This window comes from Pelodiscus sinensis, chromosome 2, assembly GCF_049634645.1.
Source record: "Pelodiscus sinensis isolate JC-2024 chromosome 2, ASM4963464v1, whole genome shotgun sequence".
Lineage (NCBI taxonomy): Eukaryota > Metazoa > Chordata > Testudines > Trionychidae > Pelodiscus > Pelodiscus sinensis.
This window is the reverse complement of record NC_134712.1, coordinates 144,089,416-144,110,052: the sequence shown is the minus strand read 5'-3', so window position 1 is coordinate 144,110,052 and position 20,637 is coordinate 144,089,416. Positions and strand designations below refer to the sequence as shown.

Sequence of the window (20,637 nt, the reverse complement as noted above, 5' to 3'; positions counted from 1 at the left end):
ATTTCGAAATAACAGAGTGTGCATCTACATAGCAAGCCCATTATTTCAAAATAATTTCAAAGTAATGGGCTTCTTACTCCGACTTTTATAACTCTCATTTCACAAGGAGTAAGGGAAGTTCTTCCTTCAACTTCCTGCTTCACTTCAACTTCACTTCCTGCTGTGTAGACAGTGCCAAAAGTTGAGTTAAGGTACTTTGACTTCAGCTACACAATTAACGTAGCCGAAGTTGCATATCTTAACTTGACTTTAACCCACAGTATAGACGCACCCTAAGATGCCACAGGACTGCTCGTTGCTAATAAATGGTTTGTTACTCTTAATAGATGTTTTGTCACAAAGACAAGTTTTTGGTATGAAGGAAAAAGAATAAAGTAATGTCTCTACAACAGGAGTGGACCAATACAGGCTCGCGGTGGGTTGGATCCGGTCTGCCAAGGTTAGCCCCTGGCAGGCCCCCACTTCTATATTTACCTGCACACAGGTATGGGTGATTGCAGCTCCTATGGGCTGCGGATCGTCATTCCCAGACAATTGGAGCTGTGAGAAGAAGTGTCCTGGCCCACGCCACTCTGATTGGCCAGGAATGGTGATCCACAGTCAAGAGGGGCTGCGATCACTGGTACCTGCAGAGGCACAGGTAAATACAGCAGTGGCAGCCTGTCAGGAGCTAACTCTGGTGAACTGCCACCATTTTATTGCCCACCCTGCTCTAAAATGTGTAATTAAATCTCTCCTACCTCATTCCAACCATAAGATGTTTAATAGTACCCAAGGTAGGAAGGAGATTCTACAATGCAGAGGAGTAACAATCACTCCAGCTGTTGAGGATCAAGAAAAATAATGGCAGAGGAAAATACAATTCTCAGTTGTTTGGGGCAGGTGGGATAGTTACTGGGATGATTCTAATTTACTGAAATTGGAAGAATATTTGGCGAAGTAAGTTTACTTTTTGGGAGAGATGGGGGCCTGTGCGTGTTAAAGGAAATAATATATAACACAGCATTTATCAGTCAAAAACTGAACCACAAATCAAAATACAGAGTAAATAAAAAACACTAAACAAGTTGGAAATATATAAATTACACCAATATAAAGTAACTAAAAACACGTTAGCATCAGATACAGTGCATTCTGTTGTATTATAAAAACTAGAACTGCTGTTTGTGATAATGGTAGGTACCACATACTCCTAGATTGGTTCTGAAAATTATGACAACAGATGACAGGAACTGGAGAAGGCTGACTTGAAATATTACTTAACAGTAGACATTATTTACTTTGGAAATTCTGGTTCTTACTCAAAGTTGAATTACATTAAATGTAAAATAGCATCATTAGAAGAAGAAAAGTTCTACAGAAACAGATTAAATCTGCTCTCAATATCTCCTGTTACTTCAGAAAACACATCTGAGTGATGGACAAGAACAAATGATCAAGGAAAGTATTTTAGCCAGGCATCTTTTTTCCTTTCATGTAACCTCAGGAAAGAGAAAATGATTATACTGATAGTGAAACACACCCACTTTAGTTTTAGGGAAACAGATGGAATTGAAGGTAGAGCCCATTTAAAAGAAAGCATTAAATGCCATCCCCTAAATCAAGAGCAAATTAAATTTTAAATTTTCAAGAACTTGAGGTAAAGTATTCAATATAGTGAGGGATTTTTACAGCATACAAAAGTTAAGATGGTAAAAATAGTGTCAGTAGCAATCCACCTGAGAGACTAAGAATGTTAAATTTAGATCAATCAGCTAGTCGAATAGTTGATGTAACTTGCATCAACTATTCGATTAGTCAATAAGGGCACCTCCACCTTTGAAATGTAGCAAGAACTCTGCCAGATCTTGCTACATTTCAAAGGTGGAAGTGCTGCAGGAAGCATGGCCTGCAGGGGACTCAAGTAGTCCTCCGCCGGCCCCGCACTCCCTGCTTTTGAATTGTACAAGAGCCCCAGGAGGCCTCTTGTACAGCTCAAAAGCGAAGTGCCTCCCTGGGGCTCTTGTACATTTAAAAAGAAGGGAGCGTAGGACCAGAGGGGGACTGCTTGAGTCCCCAGCTCATCCTAGGCTCCCAGCAGCACTTCTGACTTTGAAATGTAGCAAGAGCTCTGCTCTTGCTCCATTTAAAAGGCGAAAGCATCACCAGTTCCCCACTGCACCCCTGTCCCTTCTCCTCACAGAGACAGTGCTGGGGGAACCAACTTTTAAGCTGGTTTCCCCCAGCAAGAAATCCTGCTCCCCCACCTTATTAGCCTTCTCTGATAGAAACAGCTGGGGGAGGGAGGGAACGACTAGTTGAGTCACTAGTCAACTATTCGTTTACATCCCTATGAAGGACTGGATTTATGACCCCCGGTATATAAAAAAATGGGTTAGGTATTAGTTTCTTAATGATAGGCATTATCTTTTTTCTATGGCTCTAATAATCACTGATCCTCACTTTCTAGGGACAGCTGAGTCCATGTGGAAGCCCAATTTTCTCACCTTCAATAAAGCATTCAACCTTCTTAAAAATGGTGGTGAAAGCCTGTCTATGAACAGCAGGAGTAATTTTTTCTGATCACTAACCTGCAGAACCGACAGCTTCAAATTTTTCTTCCACTAAGATTTGTAGATCTGAACTGCTTGGAGAGAAGGGAAGAGGAGTGACAAAAGCATGGTAAGTTTGTGGGCCTGAGTAGGAGATCAAAGAGGAGCTACATAGGCAAGCTCCTACTATGACCACAGAAATGATCAACTGGTCAAAGTTCTTGTACCTGAACAAAAACAAATAAGAGCCTCCTCTGTGGTTCTACATAGCCAAAATCAACTCAAAAATTGTTTCCGGTAGATTTGTTATGACTCTTCTGATACATGGCACAGATATGAGAGGAGACAAACTTACTGATATCAATCTTGGAGAAGAATCCTTTTTATAAGTTAGTGTCTACTACTCACAGGTGTTTATGAAGAAGCAGTACTCTTGGAGAAAGGCAATCACTATAAACTAGGTATCTTCATTCACCTTAGTGGGGATGCTTTGATGAAGTTGTTATTCAGAAAAAGCTTGCATGTCGTTTCTCTCAAGACTACAAGTGACAGTTGTGAACTAGTGTGCAATATACTAACGACCAAATGGAAGGGCACAATCCATGAAGGAAACCCTCAGTTATCTGTAAAACTATGAACATACCCTTTCTAATTTTCCAAGAAAGAAATCCCAGGAATTAAAAGAAACTATCTAGTATCAGTTTTGAATGTGACATTAGTGTATTTGTAAACATCCTAAAGCTAAGTATTGCCTTACTGCTACCAGATTTTTTTTTTTTTTGGCAGACAAAAGAAAAAAAGGCTTGAATGTTCACCTAAAAAAAGATCTCACTGAGATGAGATAAATAATGAATTCTTCCACAATCCTCTATTTAAGCTTGGTGCAACAGACCCTCAGGTGGTGCTTGAGTTCTGTCGAGTAGCCCTCTTGCACTATTCCCATCGGACACCCATCTGAGGCTCTAGAGAGCCAAAAGTCTGAGAATATGGGGAATCTGCCTCTTTTCAGTGGATTTTGTCATAGACTAGAAGTCATCTGATTTATTGCTTATGAGCAGTCATGGAAGAATGATTTTTCTTGACTTTCATCAAGTTGTCTCATAGTACCTTGATGCTTTATAGAGGGGTGGGCAATAACTGATGGGGAAGCCATCCCAAGATTTTTGTAAGTGGTCAAGGGCCAAACTTTTCAATGGGGGATGTGCAGGGTCTGAGAGAGAATTTGAGTGAAGGAAGTGGTTGTGATCTGGGGTGGTGGCTTGAAGTGTAGGGTAGGGATGCAAATGATTAACTTATAAGTATCACCCTTATTGGGTGATGCTTACCAGTTATGGTTAACAGCACCCACTTGCACCCAACCCCCTGTTTAATCAGTTAACCAGGTAAGTATAGCATTTAACCAGGTAACTGATTAAGAGGGAATTTATATCCCTAGAGTAGGAGCCAGGAAGGGATATGGGTGCAGGATAGGATTCTGTCCAGGAGAGTGGTATAGGAGAGGGTGCAGGCCCTGGGAGTTGTAACCTGGAGGAGGTGGTGCAAAGGGTTTAGGTGATAACCTGAAGTAGGAAGGGATTGTGGCCTAGGGCAGGGAGTTGGGGGGGAGGGGTTATGGGCTGGGGTGCCAGAGGCAGGCTCTACTCAGAAGGTGCCTAACTAGGCAGCTCTCAACCAGCAGCCCTACAGGGCCCCAAGGCGGGCTCCATGCCTGCTGCAGTCCCTGGCTGCTCAAAATGGCCAGGCTGCTCTCTGCTCTGGGCACCAAAGGGGAAGAAGAGGCATTGTGCACTGCCCTCAACTCCCAGCAAAATCTCTCAGTTCCCAATGGCCAGTTTCCAGCCAATAGAAGATGTGTGTGCATTTACACAGCACTGTAAACTCGAAATAAGATACACAATTTGCAGTACGCAAATTGCGTATCTTACTTTGATTGTATTTCAAAATAGCTTATTTAGAAATCTGGCATGTCTACACTGTGCCAGATTTCAAAATAACATGCTATTTTGAATCATCTCTTAACCCTCATGGAACAAGGCTTATAGGGATGACGAAATAGCGCGCCCATTATTTCAAAAAATAGTTTGAAAAAATAGGCGCGTTTAAAAGATGTGGGGTAGCTATTTCGGAAATGACACCGCTGTCTAGATGTATCCTGAGAGATTTAGCTGGAGGGCTGGGGACAGCGCACGAAGCTTCTCCCTCCCTCAGGAACAGAGACCCATAGGAAGCAGCCAGCCGCTTAAAAGCAGTGTGGGGCTGCTCTAAAGTGGCTGGTTGGTCTGTACCTAAGGGTCCTAGCAGGGTGCCTTAGGGGCCAGATCCAGCAGCTTTGGGGGCCAGATCCCACCTGTGGGCTATATCTTGACTGCCCCTGCTTTAGATCCACAAAAATATGTTGAGTGTCACGGGGTCTATAATCTCATTCACATGAGAGCCTTAGCACTTACATTTTAAATCATGGTTTCTTTGTAAGAGACTCCACTAAGCACACACAGCATTAAGTGATCATTACATGACCTGGTTTTTTTAAAAAATATTTATAGCTACCACATATCATATATCATAAGCAATATTTATTACTGTGTCAAATTTGTATTCAGTAAATTCTCTGGGTTTTTTATTCCTACCACAGCAAAATGTTCAAAATATTTTCTACAGAGAATAAGGACTCGTTTTAGTTCTGCAGTACATCTTGAGCACTATTAGACTGGTTTGAATCCCCCTCCCTCCCATCAAGTTGTTATACAAGGAACATTTTCATTAAAAATTCCAAGAAATCTCACTAAAATAGGAAAATCGAGGCAATGCATATAGGACTGAAGATATACAAATCCTGCAATTAGTCTACAAGGGTATGTCTACACTAGAAAGTTAGTTCGAACTAACGGACGTTAGTTCGAACTAACTTTCCTATGCGCTACACTAGCGCTCCGCTAGTTCGAATTTGAATCGAACTAGCGGAGCGCTTAGTTCGAACTAGGTAAACCTCATTTTACGAGGACTAACGCCTAGTTCGAACTAGCTAGTTCGAACTAAGGGCTGTGTAGCCCTTTAGTTCGAACTAGTGGGAGGCTAGCCCTCCCCAGGTTTCCCTGGTGGCCACTCTGGCCAACACCAGGGAAACTCTATGCCCCCCTCCCGGCCCCGGACCCCTTAAAGGGGCACGGGCTGGCTACGGTGCCCGTGCCAGGTGCAAGCCTGCCAGCACCCAGCTAGCAGACCCTGCACCTGGCACGGCACAGAGCCACCCACCCGATGCCCCCCAGCCCACCCCCTCTTGCCGGGACCAGGCTGGCGGCTCCCGGGAGCTTGCCCTGGACCGCAAGAGGCGGGCACCTTCCTGGGCTAGTGCGGACATCGTGGACCTCGTCCACGATCTCCGCACTAGGCACAGGAAAGTGGCCGTCTAGGGCAGGAGAGCTGCCAGCCTGGCCACCCAGGACCAGGTGTGCATGAAAATCAAGGGGGTCCACTGAGACCCCCGACACTGAGCCCTGAGCTTACAATGGCCGTACTGGGTCAGACCAAAGGTCCATCTAGCCCAGTAGCCTGTCTGCCAACAGCGGCCAACCCTAGGGACCCTGGAGGGGATGGACCGAAGACAATGACCAAGCCATTTGTCTCGTGCCATCCCTCTCCAGCCTTCCACAAACTTTGGGCAGGGACACCACTCCTACCCTCTGGCTAATAGGACTCCATGGACCCAACCTCCATCACTTTATCTCACTTCTCTTTAAACTCTGTTCTAGTTCTAGCCTTCACAGCCTCCTGCAGCAAGGAGTTCCACAGGTTAACTATTTGCTTTGTCAACAACAACAACTTTCTCTTACTAGTTTGAAACCTGCTACCCATTCCTTTCCTTTGGTGTCCTCTAGTCCTTCTATTATGGGAACTCAGGAAGAACTTTTCTGAATGCACCCTCTCCACCCAACCCCTGCTTTTAGAGACCTCTATCCTGTCCCCCCTCCGTCTCCTCTTTTCTAAGCTGAACAGTCCCAGTCTCTGTAGCCTCTCTTCATCTGGGACCTGTTCCAAACCCCTGATCATGTTAGTTGCCCTCCCCTCTCCCAGCCTTTCTCTTCCCCTCTCCCACCTCCTTTTCCCAGTCTCCCCCAGTTTTTTTCAATAAAGACAGAGTCAATGTTGGAAGAAACGTTATCTTTATTTTGTACATCAATAAGAAGGGGGGCTAGGGAAGGGCAAGTGGAAGGAGGTGAGGGAGGAATGGGGTACGAGCCCCCGATGGGGAGGACTGGGCTGGCTCTGCGGGCTTCTGGGGGTGGAAGCTCTCCTGCAGCCCCCCAATTACTCCCTCTCCCCAGATGGCAGCCTGCGGCAAGTGCAGCCGGGCTGATGGCCGAGTGGTGTGATGTGCCCAGTGTGGGCACTCAGGGCACTCCAAGCCAGAACTTCTTTGCAAGCGGGGCACCCCTTAGAACTGTGTGTCCGGGGTGGGGGTCGGGACCCTTTAAGCGCAGCCCTCGGCTAGCCTGAGACAGTATCTCCATGCTCTAAGTCCTCCTTTTATGCCCTGCCGGCACTGCTTCCGGCCATCATTAAGCCCTGTTCAGAGTCCACTCAATGTGGACTTACTAGTTCGAACTAGCAAAACGCTAGTTCGAACTAGTTTTTAGTTCTAGATGCGTTAGTTCGAACTAGCTTAGTTCGAATTAACTAATTCGAACTAAGTTAGTTCGAACTAGCGCTGTAGTGTAGACGTACCCCAATATAAAATCAACTGTTCTGTCACATTAAATGGCACTCGCAGAGGACTTAGTATGTGGGCTTCTGAGACACGTATTTCCCAGTACACGCAGTCCCCGGGTTACGTACAAAACAGGGACTAAAGGTTTGTTCTTAAGTTGAATCTGTATGTAAGTCGGAACTGGTGTCCAGATTCAGCCGCTGCTGAAATTGACCAGCAGCTGACTACAGGAAGCCCAAGGCAGAGTTGCTCTGCCCCAGGCTTCCTGGAATCAGCCACTGATCAGTTTCAACAGGCTGAATCTGGACGCCAGTTCTGACTTACATACAGATTCAACTTAAGAACCCCAGGTGTCCCCAAGTCAGCTGCTGCTGAAACTGATCAGCGGCTGATTCCAGGAAGCCCGGGGCAGAGCAACTCTGCCTCGGGCTTCCTGTAGTCAGCCGCTGGTCAGTTTCAGCAGCGGCTGACTTGGGGACGCCTGGGGCAGAGCAGGTGGGGTGCTGCTAGGTTGCTCCAGTAGCGCCGCTCCTCAGCGCTACTGGACCAACCCAGCAGCACCCCAGCTGCTCTGCCCCAGGCGTCCTGATTCAGCCGCTGCTGAAACTGACCAGCAGCGGCTGAATCAGGACACCTGGGGCAGAGCAGCTGGGGTGCTGCCGGGTTGGTCCAGTAGCGCCCAGAGCAGCGCTGCGGGACCAACCGGCAGCACCCCAGCTGCTCTACCACAGGCGTCCGGAGAAAAGCCTGGTCTGCTGGTGGGGGAGGCGCATTAGCTGCGCCTCCTCCCTCCCCCAGCAGACCAGGGAGACGCGGGCGGTGGGACCGAGACGCGCCGCGGTCCCGCTGCCCGGGTCCTCCGCGGTTTTGCTCCCTGTCTCCCTGGTCTGCTGGGGGGAGCCCCCCCCAGCAGACCAGGGAGACGCGGAGCAAAGCCGCGGAGCACACGGGCAGCGGGACAGCCCAGACGTGTCGCGGCTGTCCCGCTGCTGGCGTCCTTGGCAGCTTTGCTCCCCGTCTCCCTGGTCTGCTGGCGGGGGCTACCAGCAGACCCGGGAGACGCAGAGCAGCTTTTCTCGCCCCGGAGGACGCGGGCAGCGGGACCGCGGCACATCTGGGCGTCCCGCCGCTCCCGTCCTCCGGGGCGAGAAAAGCCCCGTTCGTAACTGTGGATCCGACATAAATCAGATCCGCGTAACTCGGGGACTGCCTGTAACTGTAGAGAGACTAGCTCATTCATTTAGAAACAACACACATCAGTTTCAAATATTGCACTCTTTAATTAATGTTTCACTAAATCTCAGGTAATATCTATGACTAACATTTACTTATCTATGTCCATGATTTTAATTAACTCTCTCCCTCCCCTCCCCTACAGCGGCACCTATTGTAGGTGGTTGGGTCCAGCTACCAGCTCTGGGTACGGCAACATGAAAATGGGACTGCAGCACTGCTCAGGTTTGGCCTGGGCATCCATCCCTCATTGGGGCAGGTAGGCCAAACCTGGACAGCACTGCAACCACATGTACCAGATTGGAATGTCTGCCCTCATTGGGCAGAAATTGTAGGCACAACATATCCGGGTGAGTGCAGGACAGGGTTGCTTTCCAGAACCCCTCTGCTGTACCTATCCCATCTTTTATCTCTCCATATTTAAAAAAACCCACAAAACTTCTGTGACTTTCAAGACAAATCCACAGCCCAGATAATGAGCAAGGGTGACAAAATGAAGCACTTACTGAATGAGAAAATAACCTGTATGTGTATTAATCGTAACAAAACAAACCCACGAAAAAACTAGACTCATTGTTTCTACAGCAACTCTGTTTCAATGAACTCATTAATTCTGTTTGTAATCATGTATGTACATCATTCCATCTTTGGAGACATCAGTGCCCAATATGCCTAAAACCATCTGTTAATGCTGCTAAACATAGTGAGAAAACATGCACTACAGTCAAACATATTTTTTCAGATGCTCTACACAAAGACAGTAGCCATTTTCCCTGGGCATGTAATCAAAAGAAGCTCATCCTGCTACATGATGTTCCTGTAGGAAATACAAAATTTAACAAGCTCTACTGAGCCATTACTCAGATCACAGGAATGAATTTAATCTGAAATATTTATAACTAGATTCTGTTGGCAGGGGGCAACTGACGTCGGCAAAATCAATATAAATTAAATTTGCCTTCTTTCAGTGACTTATAATATTGCTTGCTGCAATGCGTTTGTCATAGCAAAAACTATTAGAAAATAAATCTTAGGAGTAGGGATATAATAGTAAAGTTGATTAATCGATTAACCGATAAGCAAAAGCTTACAGGTTAATGCTATAGACAACACACATTTCCACCATACCCGCTTCCCCCAGCCAGTAAATTTTTTAGCAGGCTGGCCAGCAGCCCAGCTCAGTTCCAACTTGCGCTGCGTCCAGGACCTACCCCTGCTGCAGCTCTGAATTTAAAGTATATTGGGAGCCAGGTAGGTAGGCATCCCGGCTCAGTTCCAGCTCGTGCCTGATCTGGGAGCTTGGACCACACACCACCCCCGGACAGGGTCAACTGCCTCTGTATCAAAGGCTGCAGCGTGGGGTAGATGGCAGCCAGTCTGCAAGAGGAGCTGGTTTTTAAACTGGCTCCCCTTGCGGACCAACTCCCATCTGGCCCCCTGTGCTCCGCCTCTGACAGAGAGAAAGCAGCACGGGGTGGCAAGGGGCTCCCTGGGAGTGGGGCTGGAGCACACTGGCTGCCAGCCCCACTGGGGGAGGAGGGGAGTGTCAAGAGAACAGTCGACTAACCGATAAGAATCTATGATGTTAATCGACTATTCAATAAACTGATATTTAACATCACTACTTAGGAGTATCAATATGAAAATCACAATACACTATTTAGTAAAGTCAAGCACAACGCTCAAACCCAAATCCATTAACACCAAAAACTTCACTGGAATAAAGTCTCACAAAATTATAACTATACCATTATAACAGTTCTGTGTTTTAGATCTAAAGGAATATCTGATTTCCATTCCATGGTGCTATATCTCTACTGATATAACTTACTGGCAAGACACAAAAAGCTTGCACTTAAGCTTTCTGAATTGTGCTTCAGAACTTCTAATTTCAACATTAACATTTACAGAAATAATTCCTAATTCATTTTCCCCTCAATGTTTTAATATAATGGTTCAAAATTAAAATTGATAATTTAAATCAGGGTTTCCTGTTGGCTGATGAAGTCATGATAAAAACTGGTTATCTATACTACTATAAAAGGAGAGGCATCCATCACGCCATCTGTCAGAGAACATTTGAGAAGACCTGATAAGTTTCTAGGGGGAGGCAGGCCCCCAGCCAGACCTACAGTCCTGCCCCCTCCACTGAGAATGTGCATGCAAACTCCAGCATCCCCAGAGTAGTGGGGAAGTAAGAGGACTCCCGGCCCCAACCCTTCCCTCCACCCTGCAAGAAGTGGGGAAGGAGGAGACCCCATGGCCAGAGCCATCCCAAGCCTCCCTGGCACGGGAAGCAGCAGGGAGGGAGGAGGCCCCATGCGCATGCCCTCCCCCACACTACGGGGAGGGGAAAGAGTGCATGTGCACACCAGCATCCTCAGAGCTGCAGGGAGGGAAGAGGACATGTGGTGCTACCCCTGCCCCTGCTACTCCTGGGGAGGGAAGAGGCCACATGGCCCAAGCCTCCCCAGCCCCAGGATCAGCAGGAAAAGAGGAGGCTCTTCAGCCTGAGCTGGCCCAAGCCTCCCTGGGCCCGGGAGCAGTGCAGAGGGAGGAAGCCATGTGGCTCCAGCCTCCCCGGTCCTGGAGCAGCAGGAAGCAGCTACAAGCAGCTGTGCGGCTGAGCCGGCCCAAACCTCCCCGCCCCCAGGAACAAAGGGGATAAAGGAGGCCACATGTATGTCTACCATGACAACAGGACGGGTAATGCTAGTTTAAATAAACCCTTCCCGGCTAGGTGGATTAAGCAACTTCACTCTTTTCTTGAAGAAGTTTATTTCCCCACATACATCCAGCCAGCTACTGTAGATCAGTGGTTCCCAACCACCAGTCATTCTGCCAGGCTACGCCCCCACCACCACCACCACCATGCCCTACTGGGGCAGCCTCATCATAGCCCTGATTCCAGCTCCATGGCAGCCACACAGCCTGGCTGGCGGAGCTGCTTGGCAGGCGGTTGACTCATGTGTTGCAGCTGCAGCCAGGCCATGGTGAGGATGTCCCATTAAAATAAAGCAGATCTGTTTTTAATCTATTTTCTAAAAATATATATATATATTTCAGTTAAAGACCCGAGTATAATACCAGGTACATCTGCTAGTAATAAATAAGTAAAACCACTTAAACAAGCAACAGGGGAGAAGAGCATGCTAATTCTTATGCCAGCAAAACTGTTGCTTATGGGTTGAGTTTTTTTAAACACTGTAGAGCAGCGTAAGTTTTGCTGCCGTAAGTGCTGGTGTCAACCTGGCCTAAGGGGGAGCCTTTCAATTATAGACAGCCTTTGGATCAGGCTCATACTAAAATTAGTTGGTGGACTTCAGGTTGCTCATTATATAGAGCAATGGTTCTCAACCCATGGGCCGCATGGGATCCAATTAGCATATACCTGCAGCCCAGCTGTGTGCTAAAAATAAATCAAAATTTGCCCTCTGATCTGGCCGGGGGCTGGCTAAGGTAGAGACAGCGTTAGGCAGCTCTGTTGGAGCATCCCTGCCAGCAGCAGGCCTGTGAGTGCCACAAGGGGGCAGGATGCAAGAGAGCAAGTCTCTGGGGAGGTTTGTGAAGGGATCTGGGCAGCATGGGCACATGAAACAGAGGTCTATGGGGTGCTACTGAACTTCCATATTTTGTGAGGGGTGTTCAGCTCCTGGTTCTGTGCCTGGGGGTGCTGCCTTCCTGGCTCCACTGCTCGAGTCCCAGCTGTCTCACTATCCAACCCAGGGCTCAGTCCTGGCTGCCCTGCCACCCAGCTCGGGGCTCACTGATAGGGAACTGGATGGGACAGTACAAACAAATCACACATTTCATTGTTCAAATAATCAGTGAAGACATTTTGGATGAAACAAGTCAGAATTCATAAGCATCTTTGTGATTCAACAGGTTACAGAACAAACAACCTGCTGTTTGGTATACATCAGAAGGTAAAATTTAAGACATTTTGGGTAACACTGCATAAATAGAAACTGAATATACACAGCCTGCTGTAGCAACATTTGAAAGAGCAATTTCATGGTTTGAGGAATTACTAAGCAGCCTAAATTTGAACTAATGACAAATTGTGGTTTTAGAAACGGCTCATCTATCAGGTCTGACATCTCAAATGAGAGTGGCTCCCTAGAGACTGTGTTGTGTTGGACTGTGGATTTACATTGTGAATAAGTTGCTTCTTCTGAAGATGAAGGTGTTTTTCAAAACTTGCTACTGTTCTTGACTCTGCAGGATTTAGAAAATCTGGTTTCTCACATCCTGTCTCTGTAACTAAAAACTTGTCCAGGTTCTGGGCATCTTCCATCTTGATCAGCCATACAATCTCTTTTTCCTCAGCATTGTTGATAGCTATCCCTTCCATTCTTAAATGTAGCTGCTAAAATCTTCTTCTTGCATTTATCAAAAGCATCATTCACCTCTTGAGTGCCTCCATTGGCTTCCTCACCATCCTAACACATTTGAATGTCTCATTTTTGTGATCAGTGCACTGCTCAGTTTCACCCATCCTACCTCTTCTACCTTGCATCACGCTGTATCTTCCTCAGCCCCACTTACTTCAATAACAAAGAAATCCCTGATAACTCTTCTCTGTGTCCTTTCACTGTGCATAAGGTACAGGATGCAGAATATTACAAAAATATTGTGCTATTACAAAAATCAGCGGTGAGGGTCTCATCTGGACTATTCTGTGAAGTACTCATCACTCTATTTAAAGAGATACCACAGAACTAGAGGGAGTACAAAAAGCGTTAGCAAGAATAATTAGAGCCATGAATAATCCTAAGTTTTTGTAGATGCTTTTACATCTAAGAAAAGCAAGTGAGGCTATAATAAAACTATTTAAAATAATAAATATATAGAGAAGCTAGATTAGGAACTTCTGTTCTTTCCATTTCATAGCATAAGAGGAAAGGGGCATTAAATGAAATTTCAAAGGTGGCAAATTTGAAACTGATAAAAGGAAATACTGCATCACATAACACATAATTAGAGAGTGCGGCACTTTGCCACAAGACATCTTTGAGACTAAAAATTTAGCAAGATTGTTTTATTGTTACTTTACATGGATAACTAACTTTGGAAAGCATCTTAAACCTCATGCTTTAGGGCTTAAGCTGATTTCTGTAAGAAAGCGGGATGAGATCTAAGGTAAACGGCATATTCTCCCACATCCACTTAATACCACTAGCTCTCATATGGCACTTTTCATCAGTAGATCTCAAAGTGCTTTAAAATAGAGGTAAGTTCCATTTTATAGATGGGGAAGCTAGGGCACAGAGCTGAAGTTAAGACAATAGGCCAGTTGCAGAGCCAGAAAGAAGGCATACATCTCCTGGGTCCCAGTTCGGTACTCTAGCCATCAGACTACACTGCCTTGCAAGGCTTCCTGCACCTTCCTCTTAAGCATCTGGAAATGGCCACAGTTGGAGACAATACTGGACCAAGTAGCCTTGAAGGTCTAATTTTACATTCCTGTCTTTCTGCAACCTTGCATGCGGCTGCCTTCATATGGAACTCATTCTTAGTCCACCAAATTTCCTCTGTCCTCGCTTAGATGGTTTTGAAAGATTTATTTTTACAAGGCCTGCAATAAGTGATGATGGAAAAGGCAAACACATACTTGAAGAAGTAGCTCTGTTTCTGCAGAAGTTAACACTTGCCCAGGAAACATTTCTACATGCCCTGAGGTAGTAGATTTTTCAATCCCCGATTAAAAGCATTACTCACGCAATGTCTGTTCTAAGATGTAGATCAGAATATTTTGTAAAATACTCCACAGGGCACAGAGGTCTGAATAGCAGAATGGAAAGTCTGAGGAATATAGTTAAAGCAATATTTACAGTGAAAACTGAAGCTTTATTTGATCAGAATTATTATTTATTTGTATTTGATTAATGAACAAATAAAACTAAAACAGTTGCTACACTTTAAAAGGACACTATCAAGCGAGATGTCATGTTTAGGCTTGTAAAGTTTTTTAAAAACCTACCATTCATATAACATGGGAGTTTTGTCACTTCTTTGTCAGTCAGTTTTTAAAAGACATGTCAGGTCAAATTATAGTGTAAAAAATCCTTGTAAAAATATGAAGACATTAAGAAATATTTCCATTAATTCTCTAATTCTAATGACACTTGGTTTAGACTAAACAAATAAAAATTCCTATGAACTGTTGGCAACATTTCAATGCTTAGGATTTTTTCTTGCAAAATTCCACCAATGAAATAAAGGTATGAATAAATCTAAAGAGGTACAAAAGGTCATGTGGACTCTAAAAATGCTAAGTAAGCTAGATTTTATAGTGAAGATAATTAGGAACAAGTTTAACACAAAAAACAAGAGATCATCTACATAGCCTTTTGCATTGGTTTAAAAACTAATTTAGTTAAACTAGTACAATGTATGCTCAAATAAAGCTTCACTGAAGGAAAACCTGAAGTTAAACTGATCAGAAAATAGTCTGCTGTTTCCTTTTTGTTTCTCTTTACTGCAATAATACATAAAGCAATACTGAAAATTTGTGCTTAGACAATGCTTCTGGCACTGGTAAGGATTTTTCACACAATAATTTGACAGATGTCTTTTAAAAACGGACTGACAAAAAAGTGACAAAACTCCCATGTTATATGAATCTAAAGTTCTTCACCATATTCACTGTTGCAAAATTAACCAAAAAATAAGGCTAATAAAAAGATTCTCTTTTCTTTATGGACACTGAAATATGACAAATTAATGGCTAAACATTAATTGCTAAAAGATAATATGCCAGCTGAGTACCACAAACTGAACACTCTAGAAATAAAATGTTGTGTATGTAGAAATAAAATTAAAATAAAATGTGTATGCAGAAAATAGGGATGTTAAAAATAGTTTATTTTTGTAAACATGTAACCACTGAATTTTTCAGCGGTCACAAGTTTATGCGCAGGGGACAGGTGGGAGCTGGTGCTCAAGGGCAGCCAGCTTTTAAGCCAGTTCCCTGTGAGCAACAGCTCCTGCTTTCCCCACTTAGCTGCCTCTAATAGAGAGGCAACAGCGTGGGGGCACAGAGTAGCTCCGCGGGAGCCAGTACTCACAGGGATCTGGCATGGACTGGCTCTTGCTTGCCTGTGGGAGGCAGCAGGGGGAGCAGGCAGCTCCACGGGAGCCAGCAAATGCAGAGAACCAGCTTAAAAGCTGGCTCCTGCCTCTCCTCCTGCTCTTGACAGAAGCAGCAAGAGGTGTGTGTGTAACCATTAGGATTAGCCAATGAGCCCAGGCTGATTGGTTAATTGTGTAAACGGGTACACACCAGCATCCCTAGTAAGAAAAACAAACTTCAAAGTGTTGATGCTGATGTTGCACATTTAACATACAAATGAAGTACAAAACAAACCATATTTTGAAGTAACAGCGAACACATTTGCTGTTAATATTACATTTTCTACGCTAGGGTAGTTGCAATCCTTGTATAAATACCTAATTGTTAGCATAGAAAACTTACACATGGTGAATTGGTGAGAACTGTACTTGACACAGTCTACATTCATTAAGAATGCCCTTTTTACCATTGATTTTTTTTTTTTAATTCTAGGAGGCAAGTTTAATAAGCAAATCTGGCACTGTGAGCAATCTGAGACTGAACCAAATGGAATTGTCAGTCATGGCAACAACCTACATTAGCGTTAAGAGAGTTTGCATCAGGCAAATTAACAGCTAGATTTCCACGAGTGCCCACCATTCAGAACACACACTAAATGATTTTTTGGGGAGGTGAGCAAGGAGGGTGTACTCAACACTTCTGAAAATTTGGCCACAAAACGTTTCCAGATGTAGTTTAACTATACTGTAAAAGCACAAATGTAATGTTTTTTATGCAGAAGTTTATGCCACTCACACTTGCCAATGAAAAATTTCTATTTGCCCTGAAGTAGTGACACTTTCATGGAACTGAGTGCTCTGAGACTAAACCAAATTCTTCTAATTTAAAATGTATTACAGATGACAACAGATTTAAAAGTAACTTTTAATACAGAATAAAGTCTGTAGTCCAATTGGTGATTTTATTAGCCACCCTTCCCCCCAAATAGTCAACATAACCTACACTTCTGTAAAAACATACAGGAGTAGAAACAGATCACAGTTAACACTGATACTAATATTTCTCTGCAGGTAAACCTGTGCAACTCCCCTACGTAGTAGGGAGGGATATTAGATATGCAACTGAATAGTCATATAATCGCATGAAATCTTAGCAGTTACATGACTACTCAACAGCCCCTGGGGGAAGGGCTGACAGCTACTACACTCTGGCCCCACTCCCAGGGAGCTCCCTGCCATCCGACACTGCTGCCTCTCTATCAGAGGAGGCAGCACAGAGCTGCAGGCAGAAGCAAGTTTGCAAGGGGAGCCAGATTGAAAATCGGCCCCCAGACAGACCGACTGCTTAATGCCCCACACTGCTGCCTCTGACACAAAGGCAGCAACACAGGGCGGAAGCAGTCCCTGTCCCCAAGGGGTCTGAGCTCCCCAAGGACAGGGGGTGCTGCCAAAGACCAGCCTCTGTCTGAGGGGTGCCCAGGCTGCTGTAGATAAGAGACAGCATTTGAGGGGGAGCACACAGCACCACAGAGTGGGTGCTGGGGGAAACTGGCTTTTAAGCCAGCTCCCGCCAGCACCATCTTATGCCTGCCTCCCCTCACTGCCTCTGTAGTAAGAATGTTAAGGACTATCAGAGAGAGGCAGCAAAGGGGAAGGGAGGAGAGGGAGTACAGGCAGTCCCCGGGTTACGTACAAGATAGGGACTGTAGGTTTGTTCTTAAGTTGAATCTGTATGTAAGTCGGAACTGGCATCCAGATTCAGCAGCTGCTGAAACTGACCAGCAGCTGACTACAGGAAGCCGGAGGCAGAGTTGCTCTGCCCCAGGCTTCCTGGAATCAGCCGCTGATCAGTTTCAACAGGCTGAATCTGGACACCAGTTCTTACATACAGATTCAACTTAAGAACCCCAGGCGTCCCCAAGTCAGCTGCTACTGAAACTGATCAGCGGCTGATTCCAGGAAGCCCGGGGCAGAGCAACTCTGCCTCAGGCTTCCTGTAGTCAGCGCTGGTCAGTTTCAGCAGCGGCTGACTTGGGGACGCCTGGGGCAGAGCAGCTTGGGTGCTGCTGGGTTGCTCCAGTAGCGCCGAGGAACGGCGCTACTGGAGCAACCCAGCAGCACCCCAGCTGCTCTGCCCCAGGCGTCCTGATTCAGCCGCTGCTGAAACTGACCAGCAGTGGCTGAATCAGGATGCCTGGGGCAGAGCAGCTGGGGTGCTGCCGGGTTGGTCCCGTAGCGCCCAGAGCGGCGCTACGGGACCAACCGGCAGCGCCCCAGCTGCTGTACCACAGGCGTCCAGAGCAAAGCCGCGGAGCACGGGGGCAGCGGGACAGCCCAGACACGCCGCAGCTGTCCTGCTGCCCCCGTGCTCCGCGGCTTTGCTCCCTGTCTCCCTGGTCTGCTGGTCTCCAGCAGACCAGGGAGACGGGGAGCAAAGCCTCGGAGGACGCCGGCAACGGGACAGCTGCGGTGCGTCTGGGCTGTCCTCTGCCCGCATGCTCCGTGGCTTTGCTCCCCATCTCCCTGGTCTGCTGGTCGCGCATTGAGCCCGGTGTCAGTGGGGGACTCTGAATCTCCTGCTGACCTCAGGCTCCATGAGGGTGCTTCTGCTTTGAAATGCACCATAGTCACTGTTGGGGGTCTCTTGTACGTTTCAAAGCTGGCATGCTGCGTGCAGCCTTGGGCGGGTGGAAAGTCCGGCTGACTCTGGGCTCCACATGGGTGCTTCCACTTTGAAATGCATATTCCAAAGGATAAGCACCCTCCTGGAGCCCAGAATCAGCAGGACTTCCCGCTGGCCCCAGGCTGCACACGTTCCATATTATGGGGCTCTTGTACATTTCAAAGGAGGAATGTGAAAGTGCTTATCAACTAGTTGAGTAGTAAATTAACCAGTATTTAACATCCTTACTCTGTAGGAGACAGCAAGGAGGGCAGGCGGGTCCACAGAGCCAGCACATGCAGGGAGCCTGCTTGAAAGCTGGCTTCCTGTACCTAAAGTTGGCTTCCAGCCTGCCTGCTTCACCTTTCTATCAGAGACAGCAGCGCAGGGCTGGAAGGAGCAGGCAGATCCGGTGCTTGTGGGGAGCCTGTTTAAACCCAGCTCCTCACAGGCACTGGCTCTGGCTTCCCGCCCCCCATTGCTGCCTCTGTATGCGGGAGGCACATGTAGTTAACAAGATTAACCGATAAATCTAGGCTTATCAGTTAATTGTGTAGTCAACTACACACTGACATCCCTACTGTGTAGGCTGGCTGATTAGAAAGTTGTAACATGCAATCAATGTATTTCTCTTATTGACATTTTCTATTTCAAGCAATGGATATTTACACAAAATAATACTGCTTCCAAACTAGAGTTAAGTAAATGTTGTTCTGGCTAAAAAGTGAGTACAATCAGTGTTGCCTGTAAGATGAGCAATTGGGCAGCCACCCAGGAGAGATTCAGGTGCCACCCAGTTAATTAGCAGAGTGCTCACAACACACAGCATATCTTTTTACTGGGGCACATAAAATGTATTCCGCTCATGGATGGAAAAAATTACAGGGAACACTGCAATGGATATACAGGAGGAAGTTTAGTACAAAGACTAAACAACTACAGCATTGCCAGGTCTCCGTTATTCCATGAAACTTTTCAAAATAATTTTGGTGTGCATTATATACCTATTCTAAATTTTCCAATGTTCTTAAAAGTTATTTTCACTTACTGTGGAACTATGAACAGTGCATAAGAAACCCCTCACATTCAGTTGATACCCACCAATCAAGAGGCTCACGCATAGCTAGCCCGGTGTGAGTTCCTGTACTTTTAAAAAACGCAGTTAACTTAAGTGCTATCTTGGTTGTGAAGAAAATCCAAGTGATTTAAGCAACATTAAAGGTCACGGCCTGCAAGCACTCGCTCCTGAGCCTGGCGCTTACCACTGGGAAGTGAATCTAACTCAGCGCAGCAGAACAACTGTTTGTTCAGCACGCTCAGGTCCCCGGCTGGGGGGCTGAACACAACAATGCCAGCTCGATGCGAGAGGAATGTTGCCCGAGCCGCCGTCCCGGCTCCGCTGCCTACGCGGGGGATGCGGCTGCTTTTCCCAGCCTGGCCGGCCAGGGGCTTTGCCCGCCGCGGCGCACATCGCGGTTGCGAGAGGCGCTTCCCCGCGCATCCCGACTTCGTGCTTCCCAACTTCCCGCTCGCCGGCCTGACAGGATTGAAGCGCTACGTGCGGCGCGGCGCCTTCGCGCAGCCCTTATGTAACCCGCCCCAGCGCAGGGCACCACCTCCGCCTGCGACCCGCGCGGGAGCCCGCCCGCCTGCTCCCCCCGGGGGTGCGTGTGGCGGGAGCTCCGAGCGCAGCCCCGCAGGATCGCGCCGCGGGGGAAGTTGCGGGCCCGGCCGCAGCCCGCGTCCCCCTGCCCGGGCGGTCCCGGGGCGGGCTGAGGGGACGAGCCGGGGGCTCCGCGCGCCCTTCCCGCCCGCGGCCACGAGCCGCTCGCGCAAACTTCTCCGCGCCGCGGGGCCGCCCGCCCGCCGCGATTTCTACCTGCGACACCAGCGGCACCAGCGTCTGCTCCACCGAGCGCGTGCGGATCTCCAGCGCCGCCTCCGCGCCCAGCCCCGCGCCGGGCGAGGAGGAGCCGCTGCCGCCGCCGCTGCTGCTGCACGGGGACGTGGCCATGGCGGGAGCCGCAGCCGGACCGGCCCCGCGGCGCCACCCCCGGCCCGCAGCGCGCCACTCTCCCGCCGACCCGCGCCGCTGCGGCCCCGGAGCCCGCGCCCCGCCTCCAGCCCCGCCTCCCCCCGGCCCGGCTGCTCGCCCGAGTGGGGGCCGGGCGGAGCCGCGCGGACTCGGCACATCGCCCCGCAGCACGAGCACCTGCCCCCGCGGCCTGCCGGGACCCCCCATCGCTGCCGCCGGCCCTGGCTGCCGGAGCCGCGGCTCGTTCGCCTACATTGGCCCCTGGAGAAACCAACTCGCCCGCAGCTGCCGCCCCCTGCTCCCCGCGCTGGGATAACGCGGGAACCGGACCCTCCAGCCACCCCCTCCACGTGCTGCACGCAGGCCGCCCAGGCGTCTCATCTAGCGGCCCCCCGGC

At 47.7% G+C, this 20,637-nt stretch overlaps 1 protein-coding gene across 2 annotated transcripts in view; it reads right to left on the bottom strand.

Annotated features, from left to right (window-relative positions):
• Positions 1-20,381, bottom strand: part of CTNNAL1 (catenin alpha like 1) — a 93,780-nt gene extending 73,399 nt beyond the window's left edge. The window contains exon 1 of one of the 2 annotated variants that reach the window (XM_075921531.1): positions 20,085-20,381. In XM_075921531.1, the coding sequence (XP_075777646.1) occupies positions 20,085-20,219 (135 nt within the window). In that variant the 5' untranslated portion in view covers positions 20,220-20,381. The remainder of the gene's footprint in view (positions 1-20,084) is intronic. The other variant, XM_075921532.1, reaches the window with a different exon arrangement.
• Positions 20,382-20,637: the final 256 nt, after the last annotated feature.